At 54.4% G+C, this 10,443-nt stretch overlaps 1 protein-coding gene across 1 annotated transcript in view; it reads left to right on the plus strand.

Moving 5' to 3' along the window:
* Positions 1-10,443, plus strand: part of Ptprg (protein tyrosine phosphatase receptor type G) — a 532,317-nt gene that overhangs the window by 481,319 nt on the left and 40,555 nt on the right. The window contains 6 exon segments of the mRNA XM_033757017.1: positions 713-930; positions 1,936-1,997; positions 3,010-3,226; positions 3,809-4,054; positions 5,991-6,082; positions 10,032-10,309. Coding sequence (XP_033612908.1) covers positions 713-930; positions 1,936-1,997; positions 3,010-3,226; positions 3,809-4,054; positions 5,991-6,082; positions 10,032-10,309 — 1,113 coding nt within the window.

Raw genomic sequence — 10,443 nt, forward strand, 5'->3', positions numbered from 1 at the left:
AAAAAAAAAAAAGTATGAGAAAAAAATAAAGATTATTATGCAAATCCACCCCCAAAAAGCATGGTCAATGAGAAACCGGAAATGCCATAAAACTCAGTAACTCATTGTGCAGGTGCAGACAGCAAAGTACACTCAGAAATAGGATGTGCATCCGGCAAAGAGCAGAGCTGGGATTTGAACGTGGGTCTACTGATTCTTAAGGAAAGCCTCTATGGCCCTGAGGGGCGGAAGCTCACCATAAATTTCTTGCCCTCAGAAGTGGCCCTAGCCTGTGCCGGTGATGCCACTGGGCACGCTCAGGCTGCCCCGATACTTTGGACCAGAGGCTACTGGCTCCTCTCCCCCAAGGAGCGAGCCCTGGGCATCGTCTCCCCACACCCAAGAGGCCGGGGCGCCGGGTGTACTCACCTCCAGTACACTAGCACAGCAATGAGAAGGATGAGGCACACGAAGGTCAAGGCTGAGACCACAATCAGAGGGATGATCCATTCCAACCTCCCTGGAGAGACACGGCTTGTCATTCCAGAGGTGTTCTTTTCTGCTGCAGAGAGAAAACAGCTCAGTTAGAGGAAAGAGGGAGCGAAGCTTGGGAACCAGAGTGAGACGCCGAGCTCAGGGTGGTTTCTAGAGCACCGGGCTGCTTGCTCCCACTGCCCTGTGGCAGGTGGAGCTGTCTGCAGGCCGCTCTATGTCCTACTGGGTCTCTACTCAGCCTGCATCTCTAACGGCCACTGGGATGGATTTTCTCACAAGCTGAGGATGGTTTACAGGAGAGCTGTGCAGAAGACAGATGTCCAGCCTTACTCCAAGAATGTTACCAGCCCAGAAGAGTGCCCTGAGGAAAGGCGATTAAGTCCTCAGAAGAGGGCAGGGAGCTTCCTGTGTTCCCTAGAGCGAGGGCAGGAGAAGCAGCACGATGCTTTTCATGAGGTAACCCGGACGGCCACTGGGACAGTGGTGCCATTGATTCTTGCCAGTTTCCCTGTTCCTGCCCCTTCCTAGAGCGGCCACACGCCCATGTAGCTTTGGTACACAGCCACGGATGAGGCTTCTTGCTCTCCTGCCAAGGTGGGCACAGGACTCAAGCAAGGGCAGTGGCCACTCCTGCCTTGGCATGTCTACCAGTGACAAAGCCTGGCCCCTGGCACCTCCCACCAGGCGCACCCCAATGCTTCTGCCCAGCAGCGCCCCTTCAGAACCTCAGAGAGTCTGCTTTTCCTCAAACCTGGTTCTCCAGCATTTCCTCGCTTTCTGTCACCAGCTCTCGAGCCTTCCAAAAGCTCCAAGATAACACAGGACAGGAAGCCATGCCTTACCCTCTAGCAGCACAGGTCTGCCTCTAAGTTGCACAGTCTTGGGGTTAAGAGGGAACATTCATCAACTCGTTCAGGATTTTCCCTGGTCAAGGAGAACCTCTTGTCCAGGCAGCTCTTTCCTCTGCCTCTCCAGGCCCTGAGGATCTTCAGAAGTCTCAGGAGCCTCGCTTGGCAGGAGATCCCAGTCTCCCCTGAACAGTGTTACAAATCCTGGGAAACAGCCAGGTGTCTGGAGTGAAGGCTGAGTGCAGGGCTGCGGCCGGGAGTGGCCCAGGGGGCAGTGGAGAGGGAGGGAGAGGGAAACAGGTCCCTAAGGAGGAGTCCCTTGCAAAGTCCAAAGCTGGCTTCAGACTCACTGATGCTCCACCGGGATTCCAGCTGCTCTGTGAAAATGAGGCCAGCACTGAGCAGCCTGGAGTGTCGCTCTGCAGGATGGACTAAACCCAGGGTTCATCGGGCTGGATTTCCAAGGCAGAGTAGGTGGGCTGGGCAGGAAAGAAACAATAATCCCTGGGGCAAATAGACAAGACTCCCAAATCGTCCAGAGGCACGTTGTGCGGTGTTTCGCCGATGGCCTCTAGCGTCCTTGTACCCGACACCTCCGGGGTTTCTCGTGCAGACTCGTGAAGCAGGTGGAACAATTTATCCCCGGCTCACGGGGAAGAACGCAGAGGCAGGCAGGTGAAGCACGCTGATTAAATACCACCATGGAGATCCCACCATTTACAAAGCACCTCCCCATCCTTGCTGGAGTATTTCTGCTCCCATTCCCCATAGCACAGGCACCTGCCAGGTGGGGTGTGCCGGGATGGGCCTTGGCACACCAAACGGGCACCCTATGCCCACTGAAAGGAAAAGAGGCGGTGCCGGAACAGGTCATCCGAATCCACTGAATGTGGCCACCTAGGGAAGCATGACGTGGATGCCCGGGGCTCCACGGCCTGCCCCCAAGAAGGGATGTTCAGAGCAGGATCTGCGGGATTCAGGAGAGCTCACCAGACAAGTGCAGGGACAGAAGCGTGCTCTGGGCAGAGACCATGCTCCTCGCTGGTGGGAGTACAAGAGTAACAGGAAGGAGGAGTCAGAGGGCAAACAGGAAGGTAGCTCAGCTGACGCCCATAGGGTGAATCGGGCTCGGAGTTGCAGTCCTAGAGATGAAGGAAGAAGGGCAGGCTTGGCCCCAGGGCAGATACACATCAGACCTGCACTCTACCCTGTACAGGAGCTGCCATTGCAAAGCAAAGGGGACCATGCAGAGACCAGTGTGCAAACGAAAATGAGTTTGTGGGCCTCAGCTCAGCCAGGCAATTCACTGGCTAGTGGTGGGGGCAGCTCAAAGACCTGATAATGGAGACCATGTCAGGAGGGCTGACCCTATAGGCCACCTGTGCCGTGAACTCAGTATTTACCCTGGGATGCCCTCAGGCACAGGGATCTTTCAGTGTCTTCATTCTCTTCCTGCTGCACTCTACAGAAACGGGTTCTTGCCGGTGCTGCACATGGCAGGCAGATATGGGAGCGGATGCTCTTCCTAAATGGCTGGAAAGGACTCTTGGTCACACCAATCCTCACACACTACTGAACAGCTAGAGACGTCAACTCCACGGTGTGGCTACAGCCCGAAACCAGTTAAGACCGCCCCAGGAATTCCATGCCAGGTGACTCGTGAAATCTGCTCCCACCACTGTCCTAGGAGCTCCTCGGGCCCCAGGTTGACCGAGCTCCCACACAGGAAGAGCAACGCCTGCCAACCACCCTGCACGGGCTCCTCCTGCCCTCCTGTGCTCCAGCCGCATCCACCCAACGGGACCAGGCTGGGCCTGGACGCTTCCCTGCCTCCTCCCCCACTGTCCCTGCTGCCAGGAGTGGGCTTGCTCAATGATATTCTGCTGGCCTCTCTGCAAGGCCGAGTACAGCTGAGATCACAGGTTCCAATCCTGCTCTGATACGTTCTGCGTGAGCTTCAACCACAACTTAAACCACCTGAAGCCTGGAGTTCTTACTCTTCAGAAAGGCAGCCTGGGCACAGTTCAGTGACAACGTACATGTGGCAGTCTTCGCGGTTGTGCGTGGCAGCAGCCTAAAACCCAGCAGACCGCTCATCAGCACACCCATGGCCGTCATCATCTAGCATCGCCCTCGCTGCACACACCACAACTGTAGCTGTGCTCTTGTTGGTGCTGTAGGTCCCTGCGCAGGCCCATCTCCATCTGTGTGTAGGCGATGAACAACAAAGCTCTGTCCACCAGCTGTGCAGCTCCGGGTAAGTGGCCTTTCTGTGCTTCAGGTTCCCACTCTGCAAATGCAGATACCACCATACCTCGGCTCACAGGCTCCATCACCTCCCTTCCTGGTCTCAGCTGACTGGGATGAGAACAGCTGCTGTGGCGGGTGAGGACCCAATGACTCGCGCGTAGACGGAGGTTAGCATGCTGCCTGGCACTGATCCGCACCGGGCCAGTGTTCACTGTTGTGATTCTCATCACCGCCAGGCCTGCCAGCTCCACCGCTACCAACGCCCCTGCCACCCGCAGCAGCTCTTCATCGCCATCGTTCATCGCTACTGTCGTCTTTGTCAGACTCGCGGCAGAGCGCCAGGGCCGGTGAGTTCTCCGAGTGTCTGCTACCTCCGAGTCGTCCATGTGACGTCTGAGCGTGTAAGGGACGGGCACGCGGTGAGCAGTGGTACACAGTCTGATGAACCAGGCGTCCGCCCCAGGGAGGAGAGGTATCCCCCGGTACGCACTGCTCCCCCGTGGACGTGATGGGCCCTGGATAGCTATCAGAAGGCCGCACGATGCCAGCGGGGACCCCGACTCACCGCTGTCCTCCGGAACTCACTCTCCCGTGCAGAGCCCAGCAGCCTGGCTTCCCAGGTCTTGCAGGGCTCTCTGTCCTCCGCAGTGCCAGGAGCTCTGGGTCAGCGCAGCTCTGCTCACCAGGAAGCGAGTGCGTCCCAGCAGGCCGGGCCCTCGCACTGCACTCACCATGGCTGTGAACTAGCAGCTCCTCAGACTGGACTGTCTGAGCCCCCTCCCTGCCCTGCTAATTATTTCTAAGCTGTGACCTAGCTGCTAGCATTTAAACAAGAGTTGACAAACAAAGCTAAAGTGGAAGCTTCTATCGGAAATGCTGAAGGCCAACGACAGAGGCTAAGTTTCCCCGTGGCGCACAAGCAGGCTGTCACCGGGCAACAGGCGCCCTTCATGCAGGGTGCGTCACCTCCTCGCCACAGTCCTCGCTGCTCACCAGCATCACACTGCACATCTGCTGTCCTGATCCTTCACGCCTCCCGCCCACTTGCTGCAGCGGCCAGTCTCTGTGCGGCACGGCGCTCCCACCCGAGGAGCCACAGGACGCTAGTGCTAACCTGTCCTCCTCTCCTCCTCTCTCGGCGCTCCGTCCTTCTTTCTCCTTCCTTCCTTTCCTCCGACCCATGCGTCCAATCATCCCTTCATCCATGCATGCATCCATCCATACTGGGGATCCACCCCATGGGTGCTTTCCCACCGAGCCACATCCTCCGCCCTTGGGAAACAAAGTCGCACCTTTGAATTTGAATTTGTGATCCTCCAGCCGCAGCCTGCCCCTGTGCTGAGAGTGCAGGTGTGTGTCACCGTTCCTGGCTTCCTCTGTGTTTGGAGACAGTTTATTTTTCCACCAATGATAAATGAGCGGCCCTGCCGCTCTGCCTTGATAATACAGTCCATTCAGTCATCCCTGAAAACCTCCACAGTCCTCCCCACGTGGATGGGTGTGCGAAGCACATCTGCTAGCAGGGGCAGGAGCCAGGAAGCCAGCCAGGGCCCAGCCACAGAGGCTGCGGGGGCCTCAGAACTACTTTACAGGAGGAATGGCACGCAATGGTCATCGGCCCTCTCTGAGCAATGCGGGGAGACCAGGAAGGCTCAGCCGCCTCCCTGCCTCCACGCCTCCTCCCCCTCCTCCCCTTTCCATTCCCACATCGAGCAGCATCTGAGTAAAGCACTTCCATTCCGCTTCTTTAAAAAATGTTAAAAAAAAGAAAAGAAAAACAGTTTTCAGTGGCATATGTCATCACTGAATTAATGCTGTTTGCCTTTTCCTGGCTTGGCTCTCATCCCAGTAGAAGCAAATAAGAACGGAGCACAATGTACTATAAATGCTACATGCAGCCATATTTCAGATGGGCCGAGCCGAAAGGCTTCATGTCCCAAGTACAGGCTCGGCCCTGGCCGTGGGATAAAACCTCTTTGTCATCAAGACTCACCTGGACTGGGTGGGACAGGGCACTCTCGGGAGCCTGGGAGGCACCGAGAGAGGTGGACTTGCACACCTTAGGTTTATAGCCTGCTTACATCCCAGGAATTTTCCTACAGTAAATCCCCGACTTACGAATGAGTTCCACTCTGGGAGAACACTCCTAGGTCGGATCCGTCCCTACGTCCAACAAAGTAAGCCTTATAGGGAGTCACACAGCGTACAGCATAAAAACACCCGACGCTCACACACAATAGTACAGTACGTCCTAAATGTACTGTGCTGCTGTCCACTGTCCCACAGTGCACAACTGTGACAGTGTCCAGAAGAATTTCTTATAGGGAGTCACACAGCGTACAGCATAAAAACACCCGACGCTCACACACAATAGTACAGTAAGTCCTAAATGTACTGTGCTGCTGTCCACTGTCCCAGTGTCCGCTGCGCACACAGCAGCACAACTGTGACAGTGTCCAGAAGAATCATGAATCTTCCGAGATCTGCTTCTATCTACGAATGTTCCTAACGTAAGGTCAGTTCACGTCTCTGAGAGTTCCCAACACGAATGTTTCTAGAGCACTTACTGGAGTCAAGAAGAGTAACCACTCACTCTAAAGTAAGGTGGCTGCTTTTTGTCCAGTTGTGACTCAAAACACACGTGATAGAAAATGTATCACCTTAGCCATTTCTAAGAATAGAGTTTAGCGATGTTAAGTATATTTACACTCGGTTGGTGGGCAACCGATCTTGAGAACATTTTCATTGTATTAAAGTGAAACTCTGCGCTCATTAAATTAAATTCTTTACATTCAGCCTCTGGTAAGCATCCTACTCTGTTTCTGTCTGCTGAACGCTGTATCCCAGTACCTTCTCTAAGTGCAGTCAGACAGTAGCTGTCCTGCTGTGCATGGCTTGTGTCACTGAGCATAATGTGGCACCCATAGCACTTCCCCTACTCCCGCATCCCCAGTCCATCACCATCAAGTACATGTGGCGAAAGAGAGGTCGTCTGGAATCTCTCACCATATTCCAAGCCGCATAAATACAGCCAGTCCTGATCTGCCAGGCTGCCTGCAGCGGCACTCAGGGCGAGACTGTGTTTCTGAGATAATCGGGGCCGAAGCGTGCACTTTCTTCGCTCACATACCTGGTTTTCCCTGAGAGATGCCCAATCTGTCCCGTTCAAAGTTGGCTTGGGGGAGACAGATACTTTCTAGGAGGAAATGAGAGCGTACTCTGTCACCAAACAACACCCTGAGCCTACTGTGAGCTGGTAGGAAACATCATGCCTGGGCTACGTGTTTTCAGACACTGCCACGTGTCCCTGAGGGGAGCGACAAAAGTCACCAAACTGAGGACCTCTTCTTTGCAGAGGCACACAGCGAAATACGCGCTTGATAGTATTTCATTTACAATCAGCTCATGCTGCTCACTCCGGGAGCTGGTGCCAGAGCCAGGAAGGGACCACACAGCACGTATGTGTGTGCTTTCACCCCATCTTCGGGCTGTGTCTTGTGCATGCTGTGTGACCTGAGCTCCGGTTTCCTCTCTGGTGTGACAGGACCGCCTTCAAGGGAAAGCTGCAGGGAAGGAACACAGGCAGCGCCAGCACACAGGGAAACTGAGGACATTGCTGTTTCAATCTTAAGGGCTTTCAGGTTGGGCACTTCGAGCCTGAGGGCTCCCAGGGTCTCCCCAGAGGGCAGAGCAGTTAGAGCTCAGCTCCCCACCCCCAAGGAATCACCCAGCTCTGTCTACACACAGCTCTTGAGCCACACAGAAGCTACCATTGGCCACATGTGGCCTATCGGTTGCACTGTGCTGGGTCCTGACCCTCAGGACCCTCCTCAGGGCAGACCCGGAAGAGAAGCATTCCAGAAGCCTTAGTGAATGAGAGTTTGAATATTATGGTTCCGAGCGAGAATCCCCCTCAGTGAGTTTTCTTTAACACGTGGAGTGGGAAAAAAATTAGAAGGCAGATCATCGAGAATCCCCCTCAGTGAGTTTTCTTTAACACGTGGAGTGGGAAAAAAATTAGAAGGCAGATCGTCAGTAGCACAGGAAGGGAATGGAGGCAACAGGGAGCGGGATATAAAAGAGCCTCACTGAGGTGCGTGTGACCGAATTATACTACACGCAGGTATGAAAATACCACACTGAAATCCAGTATTTGGTAAAATGTCAATGCACGGATGAAAACTACATTGAAAAAGTTTTCCTCCTTTAAGGAAACAAAAAGATGGCCAGGCCTGGCACGACACCATGAGTCCATGGACTTTGTGGACCCTGCAGTGGTACTGCTGGAACACTCGGCACCCGAGAACGTTTGATCACATCGCCCGTGTTGCTCAACATCTTGCAGTCTGGCAAAATGAAGAATTTCTTATTAAGGAAAGCTCTCCCAACAGTCACAACCCTTCATGCTATGGCTCCCTTGTGCAAGCTCTCGGGATGTTTCACTAAGATCCGAGCCTCCACATGCAGCCTGTGCCTCCCAAAGAGAGCCCGTCTGCTGGTGTCCGTGCAGTCGTGGACCCCATCCTCCTCCAGCTCCCTCATCTGTGTGCACGTCCACCCGCCGTCCCCCTGTCAAAGGGACATCTGAGAAGCAGGCCGAGTGCACTACTCTGTAGGAGTCCTCAGCCCAAAAGTCAGACCACTCAAGTCCAAAAATCAATTCCAAGTCCACTCCTGGTCCTCAGAGGAAACACACCACTGCTCCTAACAGGGTTTCCTGAGTCCACCTCTCCCTCCCCAAAATGTCTCCATGCAGAGGCCCAGGGAGTGTGCAGAGAAATGCTACAGCCTACCACTGAATTCCCATTTCGAGCACGACCAAGTCCGCAGCATGGCCAAAGACGCCTTCCTCATCTGAGCTCCACCAGCCTCATCCCACGGTCCAACTACACTGGCGTCCTGCAAGCACCCTACTGGTCCCACGCTCATCCCGCTTTAGGGTCTCCAGCGCTGCTGCTCCTGCAGTCTAGAACGCACCTGCCAGCGTCTGTACCTGGCTGTTTCTCACCGCGTGGCTCTCTGCTCACATGTCATCCCGGAACACGCAGTGTCACACGGACCCCACCCCAAGTTTACCAGTGAAGATTACTTTTATAGCCACGTTTACTAGGATATTCTCAGACACCCTCACTAAAACACAAATCCCGGGAAACAGAAGTCTTTCTTGATCTCCCTTCCATTCCCAGAGTCAAGCCCTCGGCCTGGAGCGCTTCTTTACTAGCTTCAAATGCAAGAAATGAAACTTGTTGAAGGCGTCCCCCACAGGAGCAGGAATAGCTTCACAATCGTCCTCCTATTTCCTTCAGACAGTTTCACAGAAGGCTACTGAGGACCTCTCCACGTAAGCGCAACTGAGACCGAGAAACACCCACGGGAGACCTCTACTTAAAAAAAAAGTTCCTATCAGCTTTAAGGGGAAAGTAATTCAAAACATGAAAATTTATTCTAAGTTGTATCTTAACATACGAGATCTCAGCTTTAGATGAATTTTAATGTTTACAAGTGCAAAAGCAAATAAATATTTACCAGTTGCCTTTTTCTTGCACTCTTATAACTCCACAACAGCTTAGATTAAAAAAAAATTGTTGCTAAACATCTTGCAGTCTGGCAAAATGAAGAATTTCTTATTAAGAAAAGCCCTCCCAACAGTCACAACCCTTCATGCTATGGCTCCCTTGCAAGCTCTCTGAATTTCTTATTAAGAAAAGCCCTCCCAACAGTCACAACCCTTCATGCTATGGCTCCCTTGTGCAAGCTCTCGGGATGGTTCACTAAGATCTGAGCTCACGAGAAGCAGAGAAAGCATGGAAGAGACTTCCACGGAAGAGACAGGAGCCCAGCAAGGGACGTCCAGCCCCACCCTCCCCAAATCTCATCTCTGTAAGCTGCGCGGGGCACACAGCCCAGAGCAGCTCCGGGCCAGAGGATCCTTCTCGGGCTAGGACCACGCACTCATATGGGCTCCTCAGATGGAAACCCTTCCTTCTTTAGGCTTCAGCGAAAAGGCCTGAGCTCGAGGTGTCCCTGTCCTCCTCACCATCTTCCTGGACAGTCTCCAGCTCATTTATTCAATTGCCACTTCGCCACCGAAAATAAATCAGGTGGTTTTGGGGTTTGCCAGCTCACCACCTACATGGCCTGCTCTGGGATGTGCCTGCATCCTAAATTCCTGCGTGTGCTCCGGCTGCTCGCTCTCTGCCACCTGTCTGCTCCCCGAGCCAGGCGGCCTCGTGGGCCCCATCCAGCCCAGGTGGGTGCTCTGTCCCACCGCCCACAGACTGAGATCTGAAGGAGCGAACTGCAGGTGGACATTGTTTTTGTTCAGTACCTAGAATACTGGCTCCTGAGACTTCGAGGCCTACCCCAAATTTGCTCTCTTCTTTCATTTTCTGCAGGCCTCGAGAGTGAACCCAGGCCCTTCCCACTGGCTCCATTCCCACTCCTCCCTTTTTTCTCCAGGGACACAGTGTCCACTTGGCAGTTTCCAGCCTCAGCTTCCCAGAGTGTGGGGTTACAGCTGCTCGTCAGGGCCCTGCCCCACTCCAAGAGGAGGGGTCGCCTTTCTCACAGCAGCATGGAAGCTGCAGCAGGGCCAGCCCCACTTACCTGGATGGACAGTGATGAACTTGCTGTCCTCGGAAAATCGGTCCCTGGAGGGCGGCCTCCTCGATGGCACTCCGGGCCTCCTGAGATCACTGCCGGCACGATGCTCCTCTGTGGCGGCGGGGGGCACTTGGGTGGAGGGGACCACGTCAGAGCCTGGGCCTGCCTGGTGTGAGCGGGTGACAGCGTGGTCCTGCCCCAGCCCAGATACAGTCTGATGGCCGCCCTCCTGCGCCGTCCTGCCGGGGGATGATGCGGCTGGGGTGGG

The sequence above is a fragment of the Fukomys damarensis genome, unplaced genomic scaffold (assembly GCF_012274545.1).
Source record: "Fukomys damarensis isolate Sample0158 unplaced genomic scaffold, DMR_v1.0_HiC HiC_scaffold_28, whole genome shotgun sequence".
Taxonomy (NCBI): Eukaryota; Metazoa; Chordata; class Mammalia; order Rodentia; family Bathyergidae; genus Fukomys; species Fukomys damarensis.